This window comes from Erigeron canadensis, chromosome 7 (genome assembly GCF_010389155.1).
Source record: "Erigeron canadensis isolate Cc75 chromosome 7, C_canadensis_v1, whole genome shotgun sequence".
NCBI lineage: Eukaryota > Viridiplantae > Streptophyta > Magnoliopsida > Asterales > Asteraceae > Erigeron > Erigeron canadensis.
Window position 1 is genome coordinate 10,414,084 of NC_057767.1, and position 14,132 is coordinate 10,428,215.

General features: G+C 31.8%; 1 protein-coding gene across 1 annotated transcript; it reads right to left on the reverse strand.

The window, feature by feature from the left end:
- Positions 1-286: 286 nt before the first annotated feature.
- On the reverse strand, positions 287-5,228 carry LOC122608391 (protein NRT1/ PTR FAMILY 8.3-like). Its single transcript, XM_043781490.1, has 4 exons — positions 4,827-5,228; positions 4,065-4,282; positions 2,102-2,664; positions 287-1,180 (listed from the first exon to the last, which is right to left on the reverse strand). Exons 1-4 carry the CDS (start codon positions 4,978-4,980, stop codon positions 394-396), a joined length of 1,722 nt encoding a protein of 573 aa, XP_043637425.1. The 5' UTR covers positions 4,981-5,228; the 3' UTR covers positions 287-393.
- Positions 5,229-14,132: the final 8,904 nt, after the last annotated feature.

Here is a 14,132-nt window from a genome sequence, read left to right on the forward strand (position 1 = left end):
AAGCTTTCATTGGTTTTCAAATTCTGTTGAGCCATTCGATATACTCAAGGCAATCACGAATTAAATCGTTGTTGAAACTCACATTCAAACAAAGATATGTTTACATGAATCGAAATCAATAGGTTATAAAACTATTTAACATCGAAAAAGGTGAGAAAAATTCAAGTAACAAGCAATATAATAGAAGGAATGAGAAGAACCAGGATCATCAATTGATGGAAATGACAAATTGGTCATCCTCTCGGAATATATGCAACTTTTTTGGCAATTGGGACAAAGAAAAGAGTGATGCAACTTCTTAGAAGGCAATACACCTTAGACATGATTTCAAACATTACAACATATTCTCATGTATATAGACCAATCATATTTATAATGTTTCGGTCACACATATTAGGCTTGATGTCGACCTTTGTATCTTCTAGCCACCCATATGTAAACAAACAAGTTGACTGTACTTATCCCTGACAATATTAAATAATAATAGTCGAGTTTACTCTCGTTAAGATCATCTCTTAACCATCCATTATGTCCCGTTCCCGTTGCCTTCTCAACGATCTTAACAAGTGCGCTGTTCACCCAGCTTCCTATCCCAATCTCGCTTAAAAACAATGCCCCACAAACACTTTTCATACCATCAGTAGCTTCATCATAAAAAAACTCCAATTGTCCAACATAAGTGAATGACTCGGCCCCACCCAAAATAAAAAACTGTGGGACCAACCAGAACACGGATAGACCAGAGGGGTAGTGAGTCCTACGCATGTGTTCTACTGCTGCAGCAGAAGCAAGGGAAAATATGGATATGAACAGACCAATGCCCATTCGTTGCAAGGCTGTGAAGCCACGATGATGGTTAGTTGTCTTTTGGAGGACTGGAACAACTAATTTTTCGTAAATGGGAACAGTGACAAATGCGTTTATGACTGCAAAAACTTGCATTGAGCCTGGAGGGATCATGAAGTTTGGGCCAAGGTGTCGGTCCAAGATTTTGGATTGGGCAAGAAAAAAGGTTGATTGTTGGGCCAATGAGAGGGAAAGGGCTATTGTTGAGGCCCATACCGGGAAGACTCGTAAAAAGGTCTTCAGTTCTTCTACTTGTGTCACAGTGCATAGTTTCCATCTATCATTTATTTCAGTTAACTCAGGATCTTCCATCACTGCTGCTTTGTCCAAAAATCTGAAAAGCAAATCATTGTTGATTTAGAATAAATGGTCAAAAGCTATTTCACAATATTGGGTAAACAAGTAGAGATGACAAAATGAGCAGGTCAGTCGGGTATTTAATGGGTCGTAATGAACTTGAGTAAGAACAAGTAATGTTTAATACGGACATATTGACCCATTAGTACCGTTTCCATCATTTGTTCAGTTATTTTTATCTAAGTAACTAATGTACTAAATATGACATATGACAATAACAATAGCAATATTGTTGAGTATTAACCTAAAGTTTGCTCATTTGACCCATTCAAACTGCAACCCATTTTTTATTTTTTTTTGAACAAAAAAGTTAGTAGTTAGCATTCGAGACACCACACAGTGACATCCCATTGGGCAATATGCGGAGCTTGAACCACGCATGCCTGGGATGAAACCCATGACTCTCCAAAACCCCCCCTTAATAATCCACTCCTACAAATGTAGGAAATGGGATTCGAACCCTGATGGATTTCCACAAGGTCAAAGACCTTACCTGACCCATTTTATTCTATAACTGGATATCTTAAGTCACGCATTGACCTGTTAGACATGATGTTTAAGCTGAAAACAATTTCTTGCTAAAGGCTCAAAATCGCCATCTCTATTAACAAAAAAGTTCAGGTGTGTTGTTTGAATGCAACTTTCGTGTTACAGAATACGGTATAATATGTGTACCATATAACTAACGGCATAATTTCGACCCTACATATAAGAAGTACTATTCGAATGGTTCAAAACTCGCACCCATTTGTAATTTAATTGCAAATGACATTGTAAATTGTTTACTAGTGAAAAGAAAATAGTTTTGTAGCAAATTACCCGCTTCCATAATCTACCCCGCTAATATATGGACAAGAAGGTATCTAAGGGCCAACCATAATCAGAACGGTTTTCTAACCTGAACTCAGGAGTATGAGAGAGCTTTCTTGCACCCACAATATCAGATTCTTCAGTAGAAACCTCATAAAGCTTAGTTTCAGGGGTTACTTTAACACCTCTAGAATGGTTTCTAACAGAAGCTACAATAACCTGAATAAATCTAGTAAAAATACTTCCCATCGGCTTCTTATACCGATACTTTGGGAACCCAGCTGCCAAAATCACAACCGATGCAAACATGATTGCAGTCGGAAGCCCAAAACCCCACGCATATCCTTTCTCCTGTTCTATATATACCATCACAGTGAGTCCTAGCAGAGCACCAACTTTGATAGATAAGAAAAAGAAGTTAAAAAACGTGTATTTGTAGGATAGTTCTTTTTCATCATTTTCATCATGTTGGTCAGCACCAAAAGAAGGTATGTTGGGTTTGACACCGCCCGTTCCTAGGGCTACTAACGCTAGGGAAGAGTAAAGGAAGGCTGATTGGCCCGGTGTTGCAGACGGGCAGTTTTGGTTTTCGGTGCATGGAGGTGGGCGTAAGCTTTTAACTGATGCTGAAATGGTCAGCAGTATCATTCCCTGAGCATAGCAAAAATTAATGAGAGGATTGTAAGCAATTCACGGGCCAAATTTGTATGCTTTTAAGTTATTATGAAACACTTAATGATCAAGCTCTTTACAAAATAATATAGCTGAAATTATGACACAGCCCATCACTTGGCCGTTTATAAGAATGATTGAGTCTTGTCCAAATTTTGCAATCATAGTATTCTAGAGGTGGCAAAAAGCAGGTTAGACGGGTTGAACAACAACTTGGGTTTGAGACCGCTTGCTTTCAACTTTCAAGTATGGGTCAAAATGAGCCAGCTCGAGGTTTGATCTTATTACATTTGTTTAGGAAATGATAAACCTAACACATAATATGATAGACATATCATAATGCAAAAGTTTTGTATTAAACTGCACAAACATATTATGTACTGTTGTGGTAAATTTATTAATCGTGTGATAACCTATTCAATTATGTTCTTTTTTCCTAAAGGATACTATACTATAACGATATATAATTTAATGATAGACTTCATGTAAAAACAGAGATAAATTTATGTTCAGTAAATCTTGAACTTTAAATGATTTTTTTATTTTTTATTTTTTTATTTTTTATTTTATTAATTTTTTTTTTTGTAAATCTATTACTTTGAGCAAAATTAGACAGATATTTAAATCAAACAAAGAAACTACTCCATGATTTATGAAAGCTGAATTTCATCAAAGTCAAAAAATCAACTCAAATCTTTTTATAGATATGACAAATATATTGTCAAACATGGCCTACAAAAGAAAAAAAAAAAACTAATTCCGTGTTCAAACATCTCATTTTAGTGTTTAGGATCTTTTTGACAACTTTTATATTCACTAGGAAGTATGAATAATATCACATCCAATAATGAAACAAGTCTTATTCATTTAACAACCACAATAACAAACGTAGATTCATAGCAATCATATTATATCCACCAATATGCTAGCACAAATGCAGCCCAAACAATTTTAGTGCCTGGTGCCCACGGATTTATAACATTTATCCACATATTCATATCAAATTTTTTGTTACCATCAAACGTTGTTCATATATGGCCATTTACAGATAAGAATATAGAAAATTCAAATGTGATAACCATATATGAACAAGGGTTGAAAGTTCACAGTCAGTTTTAAGCAATAATTAAAAGTTTAATAGTAACAATAAAATGCGACGTCTATATATCAACAAATTTAAAATTTTCGTAGGCAACGGATGCAACTGTATAAAACAACATACATTATCAATTCAAGCCTTTATCCGTGTTTGTATATAATTATATATATAATCTAATTCCATACAATCAAACAAATCCATTTAAAGCATTGAATTCAATTTCTGTATTGATAGATAAGTACAAAAAAAAAAAAAGAAAACAAGAGAAAAGGGCACTCACAATAAGGTAAACGGCGGAAGAGAACATAACGGTGAGATAACGGCCTAAATAAGCATCAGCAAGAAAAGCTCCCAAAAGCATCAACAAATATGTAGCTCCAACCCAATCACTTACATGCGTTGCTGCATCCGGCAACGATTCTTTCATTTCCTTTGTTAAATACAACACTAAACTCGCTGACACTGTGAACGCGGACAACCTCTCGGCCGCCTCATTTGCTACATACAATACCGAAATTAATCAAGCGTCATGTAAATATGATTCTACGATCGATAACTATAAAATTAACAGTTACCCGATCCCGACTATTTTGCAGTAACAAACCCTTGACTTCTGTTTACAAAGACAAAAGTTATCCAACTGATTCGACCCTGCTATTTTTCCATAAATCTATGAAAATTCTATATAGTCAAAAACTATCAAATTTATATATACTCAATTCCAACATTACAAAAACAACTATACATGTTTATATGTTAAGTTCAAATTGTTGAAATATAAACATGTTTATATGTTTTGTTCCAACTAACATATATAGGGTAATAAACACGTCTAATAAGAGTTTATTCAAATTGGCATATATACTAAAAAACTAGGCATGTTTATATAATTTCAATTCTTGAACTAAAATTATAAACATGATTATAATTTAAAAATTGAACAAGAAAAATCCAACACATGTTTATATGTCCGGTTCAAAATGGCATATAAACATAAACATGTTTAATATATATTAAAATAATAATAATTATAAAAAAGTACCGATGATGAAGGGGGAGGCTTTCCAGCCACCGGTGATGCGTTTATTAGCAACTCTGCCTCTAAAATCAACGCTTCCATTAGTCGCTAAATCCTCCTCCATTGATGATGATGGCAAACTGGAAGGATCTTTGGTGTCAAGTAACTTGTAACTCATCGATATAATATATAGTTATTAGAGTTATATATATGTATAGATAGATATAGATACAGAATAAAGTGTTTGTATTGAATTAAATTTGGTACAGGTGAGAAACGGGATTTTGATCAAATGTTGCTTTTTTCCTATGAAAATTTAGTCGTGATTCTGTCAGGATTCACAAGTGTCCGGATACAGTGAATCAGTATTGGAAAATTAAGGAAGCAAATTATGGTGAGTTACATTTGGTAGAGAAATTTTGGGTCAATGATAGTTTTGCCTTTTTGGTACAAGATATATTTGGAGATATAATATTGTTTTCTTGATAAGATCTTTGCTTTTTCTTTACCTTGTGCCTATCATCAGTAAAACTATTATTGACCCGCGTTATACGCAGGAAAACACATTTAAAAAATACATTAATAGTTATGATGCATGTTAAGACATTATTTAACGTTGTTTTTTCTCATACAAAGTTGTTTTATTGTGTATAATTATTTAATTGATGATTGATAACAGATAAATCTAATTAGATTTAAGTTAAGTAAATAATGTCACATTTTGACCCACTGTAAGTTGTATTAGCTATATATATATGTATATATATATAATTGTATGTTGTATAATATAAAATTTTAAATTTCAATATATTTTGTATTTAATAAAAAATTCAATAATATTGTGCTAACCTGAATTACATGTTGTTAACCAAGATATTGGTGGAAACAATTTACAATAATAACGTTATATAAGGAAAATGAGTATGGGGCTGTTACAACATTTAACATGGATGAAAAATCTCTCGTATGTCAATTTTTTAATATTTTAAATAAATAATTGAACCCTCATATTTTTTATGTAATAAAAAATAATATGTGAGAAATTTTTCATTTAAGTTAAATGTGTAGTAGCCCCATATTCACTCTCCCTTTATATAAATTATGATCCATCTAAGTAGGCTTATCATTTAGTAATTCTATACACACATTTTTTCATTTTTAGTGTAAATTATTAAATTTTACTCAAATATGTTAGGTAAATTTTTTTGTTAAATATATATATATATATTTTTACTATAAATTAAACAGACGATTTTTGCTTTAAATCATATATCTATATCTACATTACCTTACAAAACATTCATCCCTCTCATTTTTTCAAAAAAGAACTTGATATACTAAACCACTTATTTTTTAGTTTGAAAATTATACCTTATTTCTTTTATCAGTTAGTCTGAAAATTATCATCTAATATACCTATAATAACTTTAAATCTCAACAACTCATTTTCATCTCTCTTCTCAAATCTAAACCACTTATTTTTTTCTCTCATTCATAAATCATTTTATTCTTCTAATTAATTCAAAATCTTTTATCTTAAGAACCATACATCGATAATGTAGAATAATTATATGGGTGTTCTTAAAATTTCATACTCTTTCATTAGAATTGTTATTCAATATACTTTCGAAAAAATTTTAAATCTGAGGGTGGAGCCCGTCAGATAGATCACTCCATAACTGATCACCCCTATGACCTATCACCTTTTTTGATCGATCACTCTTATGAATTATCACACTTTATGACCTATCACTTTTACCATTTCACCGTCGCATCGCGCTGACAGTTGGCTAGTAACAAAACATTCTATGATGTTTCTAGAAAAATGGAGCAACATATGATGTTGACGATATCTTGATGCTTGTTTAAATATCATTGAACTTTATAAATAATGTCCTTATTTCGATTTGAGTAAACTTGATATCATCTTGATGGATACAAGGGATTATTGTTTGTTTTTTGAAAAGATTATTGTTTGTCGTTAGTATTTTTATGGCTAATATTTTTTTCATAAATAAATAGGTATATAATATAATAAGTTTTATAAAGATTAGTGAATTGAAAGTCTGAGGAACGTAATTAATATAGCTTTAAATAATACGGAGTATATTAATCTATACTACCTAATAACACAAAAGGCCTTTTCTAATTTAGGAAATTCTGTCTTTGAAAACCCCAAATTGTCCTTGGACATTTTACATCTCTTGCAACCTACCTATCTCATCTCTACTCCCAAATAAAGTAAATCCCCACCCCATATTAAATATTTCTATCTTTGAAATACCTTATTTATCCTTTGACTTTTTTGTTTTTTTTCTTTACGTAACTACCCAAAATCCATAATAAAAAAGACTGTCTTCCCCACTACTGCCGCCGCATTGCGCGGGTACCATGCTCATATTAATAATGAATAATGTTAATAGTTAAAGTTAATATGTATTGCATGTTGAAAGGGGACATAAGTCATACTCAACACGTGCAAACTTAGAAAGTAATCCAACGGACAAAGATCATTTTCCTATTTCATCTAACGGTTTTAACTTAATTAAAAATGAATTTAAGTGACTGGTTTATATTTATTGGGAGATAGATTATAAAATACTTAAGATTTTTTTTCTGTAGGAAAGGAAGGAGCGGAAAGGATTGAAAGGAGGAGTTTAGTTGTTTTTTCTTCAAAAGTTTTCTTTTCATTTTTGAGGTGATTATGAAGGGAAACTTTTTTTCTCTCTCTTCTTCTTTCCTCTCTTAAGTTAACTAAACAATACAGTTAAATAACACCATCCAATGTACTCTTTTACGAATTTTAAGTTTTAATATCACGATGATGATATACAAAAAAGGCAAAGAAGTTTCAGGTTAAAAAAAAAAGACATCAGATCTTGCAAGACATAAAAATAAATTCCGAGAAGGATGAAAACCTCCTCCACTGGTTATAGTCCTTCCCATAAAAAAAGTGTCATATTTTGAATTTTTGAATTTTTAATTATAAACTTTGACTTAACTCTTTTTTTATGTTATATAACTTGATAACTGTTATAACAATGAAAATAATTTTAAAACACAATCAATTTATGTGATTTTTATCAAGTATCATTAAATACACATAAAATTATTTATGGTTAAGGTGGATAAAGTTAAATTTTAAAAATTTAAAATATGACACCTATAATGTGAGCGAAAAAGTTATAATATATTATTATAATGTAGTTATATTTGTAACCTGTTAGTACAAAATAATCATTGAATATGTCTTAAGAATAGTAATCTACAAACTAATTCAACGATACAATATATATACTATATTAAAAAACAAATAAGGTTTCTATTTTTAATTTCAAAAATGTACACATGATAATGCATGATGTATCATATATCAATGTTCCACAACTTTCAACTTTCATTTTCATCTCTTTTCTCAAATCTCAACCACTCATTTTTTTTCTCTCTCCTCCATAAATCATTTTATTCCTCTATTTCATTCAAAATATTTTATCTTAAAAACCGTACATTGATAAATTATAAAAATTATATTGGTGTTCTTAAAATTTCATGCTCTTTCATTAGAGATGTCATTCGATATACTTTAGACGATTTTTAAATCCGGAGGCAGAGCCCGTATAGTTAAGGCATTTGGATATCACACGCTATGACCTATCACACTTTATGAACTATCACCCCATCATCTCACCGCCGCAACGCGCGAGTACTTACTCTTATATTTAATAAATGAGTTTAGCTCTAGTCGAGCTCGGATTCTTCAAATTACTCACACTCTTAGCTTGAGCTTTATTCATAAGCCTTGAAATGAAGAAAGCCTAAATTCAACTAACGGATTCACAGCTTTACTTATAAAATTTTGGGAAAAAAAAAGTCTCAATTACTTATACATTTTTATTACACCAAAAAACACTATTGAACCTTTTACATTGACCGCATACGATCGAAGTGCTAATTTGACCTTTAATTTGTGTTGATTGAAGCACTAGAAATTTTGGAATTAATAACAAGCTCTATATTTTTTGTTAATTCTATATGAAACTATAACTTGTTTCACATATGAAAGTTCTAAAATAAAATGCCACATAAAACAATTTTAAAGCTTACACAATGAAAAACGAAACAGATGAAAACTACAGAAATACTATCACACAATACATTTAGTTGGATTCATACCTTTCGTCGCGGCTCAAATTCTTTTTATGATTAAGATTACTTGGTTTTAGACGTTACCACTCGTTTAATAAATTAATAAACCTCCTTGATCAATTGGCAGAAAGTATTATTTGTTAGACTCCACTGGTTTTTCTAATTATAATGTAATGAGAGTTGAAAAATTAAAAATTGAATTAAATAAACGAATTACATTTCAAAGAGAAAGGATTAAAGGTTGTTTTGTGGTATTATTGTTCGGGAAAATTACTTTAATAGTCAATTATAAAGATGTATATTTAAAACTGGACACCTACAAAAATATTTTCTTTAGATGGTCAAATATTTCTTACCAAAATGAGTTAATAGCATCTTCCATGGTAAGTTTTTTCCAAAAGTTTTTTTATTATTCTATCAAGCTTTTGATATAAATTAAAAGTTTTTTTTCCATTGAAAATAAAAGTTTTTTGTTAATGACTTATTTTTCTTCAAGTCATTACATTCTCTTTCTTATCAAATTTAATGTTTTTTAGAGGATCTTAAGCTTTTTAAAGACTTGATCCATTAGAGTAAAAGTTTTTAATGAATTAGAGTCTTTCATAAAAACTTAAAAAACTTTTGAAAAAATATCCTTATTATGAATGCTCTTAGCAAGAAATGAGTTGAACTAGTTAAAATGTAACATGTGGCATAAATATATCACCTCATCTCGTTCTGTGTTCTTCCTCTGCATCGGTTTTTAAATAGAAAATAAACTTGTATTCAAAATCCAAGTCATAATAATAATTATGATTAAATCACAACACTATATATACTTGTATTCAAAATTCAAGTCATAATATGGAGTTAAAAGTTTAGACAAATTTCTTCAATGGGATATATACATAATTCATTGTTTTGCTATATTTTCTGTATATAAATAAATTTATCAACTTGGATTTCAAATGCAAGTTTACAATTATTATGCCAGAGAAAATAATTTTCACATTTGTTAATTGACTTTAAAAAAAAGCAGATATAAAAGACAATTTGAGAAAGAAGCAGAAATGTATATAGGGAAGAGAAAAAAAAATTAAAAACTAGTATAAATAAAGATCCCACAAAAAACACTTGTTATTATTTAATTAGTAATTAATATTTCTTACTAACGTGGTTAGAAATGTTAGATAGTAAGAAATTCATGACCATTATGGTAAAAAAAAAATTTAGGTATCTATATTTGGATATATACCCTTAAATTTGACCATTGTTATACGACGACGACGACAACGACAACGGTACTCAATCCCGGCATAAGCCGGGGTACGGGGAGGTATGATGTAGATAGATCTTACCCCTACATAAAGTAGAGAGACTGCTTTCCAATCCACCGAAGTGGAAGGGATCTCCGACCCAAAAAGTGTAAAAAAATAGGGTTAGATTCATCGGAGTGGAAGCTTTAACCGGATGAGAATAATCTCAATCTCAAACTCTCAATCTCAAATACACGATCTGAATCTCGAAATCATAGGCTCAATCTCCGATCCAAAATCCAGGAGAAAGAGCCGTTAGAGGTGAGAGAGCAGAGGGTGAAGAGAGAGAGAGAGTAAAGAGAGAACATTGCCCTGTAAAATAAATCCCTTATTGTTCTCCTAAATTAATTTGATGTCTGTTTTATATTACGGAATACATGGTGATCATATCCCATTGAAATTCCTTTATAACTTAGAAGATTCATACCCATATCTAGTTAATTTAGAAGTACGTTGAAGCAAATTTAAAGGATTTCTATCCATAAGTTTGCCTTTAAAGACAAAAAAGATGTAGGCAGAAAATGGTATACATAATTTTTAGGACCTACAATTGTTTCTATATATACATAACAAGTTGATAATTTTCATCATGAAGATAACACTAAATATTAATTTGGATATATTGTGTTTTTGTGTGGATAGTTACTCATCGGGCAAAAACTAAAAATCGTAGCATATGGTTGATTTTGCCAAAGAACATCACATTTATGTCATACGGTTATGTATAGTGAACATGTGAGTTCAGCTCGCAATTTAATCAACCCAAACGTACTTACAAGTTATCTAATATTGACTCGTACCTCGTAAAATTGATTCAGCATAAGCGGAGTTTAGGTCTAGTTACTCAAATAGATTTTCAAAGTTGAGAATTACTACCTGAATTGTCCAATCTTATATATGTGATTTTCGCCTCAGGAATTTTAGGGAATCGTTGACATAGAAGTTTTTTAGTAAGTAAGTAACTCCCAATGCCGTCTTCCACGGGTTTTGGGTCCTAATACCGTCTTCGACGGTGTATGGGGGAGGTTGATATGTAGACAGTCTTACCCCTACCAAAGGTAGAGAGGCTGCTTCCAGGTTCTACCATAAGTAGAAAAGGACCTCCAGCCTTGCTGGGCATGAGGATCGAACCCATGACCTCTGTTTCTAGAGGCATAAGCTTCAACCACTAATCCAACCCAGTTAGTTTTGACGTAGAAGTTTATTGAGCATAGTTATTAAACTTAAAAAAAAAAGAAGGTAGAATTAGTGGTTGTTACAACAAAAAATGAAAAGCTAACTAGATAAGGACTAATTGGAATTAGATACCTTCTTTGTAAAAAGAGTGGCATAGATAACAGTTCATAAACTTCAAATCAATGTAAACTATGACCTAAACACAAGATTCCATACTTTGTATAGGAATTAGGGGCCAAAACTTCCCATTACACCAAACTTTGCCAAAAACAGAGAAAGAGACACGGGTCTATTCTTCCTGACCCGATAATTTGGCCTGGCCCATACAAGACCTCTTTTTATTACTATATCATTAATGGCGAGGCTTATGAACAGTGCCACATGCCACGTGGCGCTGTTCTATTGGTGTCGCCTGTATCCTACGTTTTTCCCAGATTTTGCCATATCAGATTCCGTTAAGGTTATTTTTGCTTTTGTGTTTTCTTTCTATTAGTCCACTTATACCCCGCATTTTTTCGGATTTTGCTATATCGGATCCCGTTAAGGTTATTTTTCTTTCGGTTTTTGTTGGTTTAATACATAGTTTTTTTGCTTTTGTGTTTTCTTTCTATTGGTTTATCGTATACCCCCCATCACTATTTAGAATTTTTCATTTTGGATCCCGTTTGGGGTTTTTTCTTGGTGTTCATCATAGTTTTTTGGCTTTTGTGTTCTGAATTAATATATTGGAAACTTTTACACAAAATTTAATTTTTCCTTTGTTATTTCTATTTTCATTAAGGTTATTTATCTTTTGGGTTTTTCTTGGTTTTTTGAAACCTTTTTTTTTGCGTATATGATCTCTTTTATTGGTTCATCATATACCCCACATCACTATTTAGATTCTGACATTACAGATCCCATTTTGAGTTTTTTCTTTCGTTTTTTTTTGGCATGGTTATCAATAGTCACCATGCTTATTAAAACTTGACACGTCGCATCGGCTATAAAGTGACACATCGCACGTTTTCTATATTTTAGATTTCGCCACATTGCATCCTGTTCGGATTTTGTCACGTCTTTTTCTTTTTTATTTTTGTTTTTCCTTTTCGGATTTTTTATTACGGGTTACTTCTATTATTTTTTCACACTTTTTAATTGTCATTCAACCTTATTGTGATACACACCGTACCACTACTTGCATTTTGCTATATGGCATCCACCTGATATCTGAATTAATATATTAATATTTTTGTCATATCACATCCCGTTCAGGTTTCTACTACGGGTTACGTTTTGTTTTCTTGCATACTTTTAAACAAACATATTCATGACAAAATTATTTCTATTAAGCTGTCGAAAGTTCACGGCATATATACTAAAATAACGAACCGTTTCAACAAAGGAATTGAGACCCCGCAACGTGGGGTCCAAAATTTTCTAGTTACTATTATTGCTTAAGGCCGGTGCCAACCCCGGCTTCAAAACTCGTCTTCCTTCCTTCTCCACTCTTCCCGCAATAGCACCCTCCTCGTCTTAGCTCTTCCTTCTTTCCCTCTTCCCCCATCGTTGGGTGAGGAAGAGGTGGTGTGGTCCCACCATTATAAAAACACATACATAAACATAAAATATAGATAAATAAAAGTGAAGGGGGAGATGAGGAAGAGGTAGGGTTGGTAGTGAGTATGAAGAGATGATTTAAGGAGAGAGAAAAACTAATGTGGCAATAAGGAAGAACCAAAAAAAGCTGCAGGGTTGACAGAGGCCTAACTCACCTTGTTTTTTGGACATCTTTGTATATATATTTTTTTTAATTATGGTATTTTGGTAGATGAAGTTCATTTATTATTACTTGATCTAGTCCATGTAGTGGTAGATGTTGTCAAAACATGCTGATAGTTTATTATTGTATCCTATTAGGGAAATTGTGGTGATAATCCGTTTTACATTAGAATAAATTTAGAGTTCTAAGCTACTAAAAACCTCCGATATGACGTTGTTTGTCCGAAAACATTATATCAGACCAAGAGTTTGGGCTTCAGGATGTTACATAAAACATGATATGCCAAGTGTTACATATGAAATATATGTCTTGTTTTTCGTCTTTAAAAACTCAAGACGAAGGTTAAGGTCGTTCTCACATGGCATCTCCTAAATACTTTATCTCTATTATTGTTTGTCAGAAGTTTGTATTTGTTTTGTTTTAATTTTATGCTTTCGGTGTAAACGTTTGTGCTACATAATACATTTGTCATTTTGGCGTAGCCTCGCGCTATTTGTCCATTGGGCCCTTCAATCGTCTATGTCCATTAGGCCTTCTTAATGGCACTATCGCAGACATTAGTTTTTCATTAGTGGGCCCATTAAATTTTCATCTAAGCTGAATAATGGATGTTATTGGCAGAGTTTGGCACCATGTCATCAAGTCATGCAACGTATTTAAATAAGTTTTTTTTTTTTACATTAAGTTAGAAGTTAGTATTTGAGAATTGGGCAGTAGTTAGAACTCAAACTATTGGGCAGTAGTTAGAACTCAAACTATTTAGAATGAAACCCAGAACTCATAAAAACCCCTCATAATGATCTAGTTCTATACATGTAAGAAGATTCGAATCATGTCAGATTTTCTCAAGATTTAAGATTTTAAAAATGAGCTACCAACCCATTGAGTAAATACCTCAATTGAAACATAAAATAAACAATGTGGAGACTGTATGCAAAACAACTCACCAAC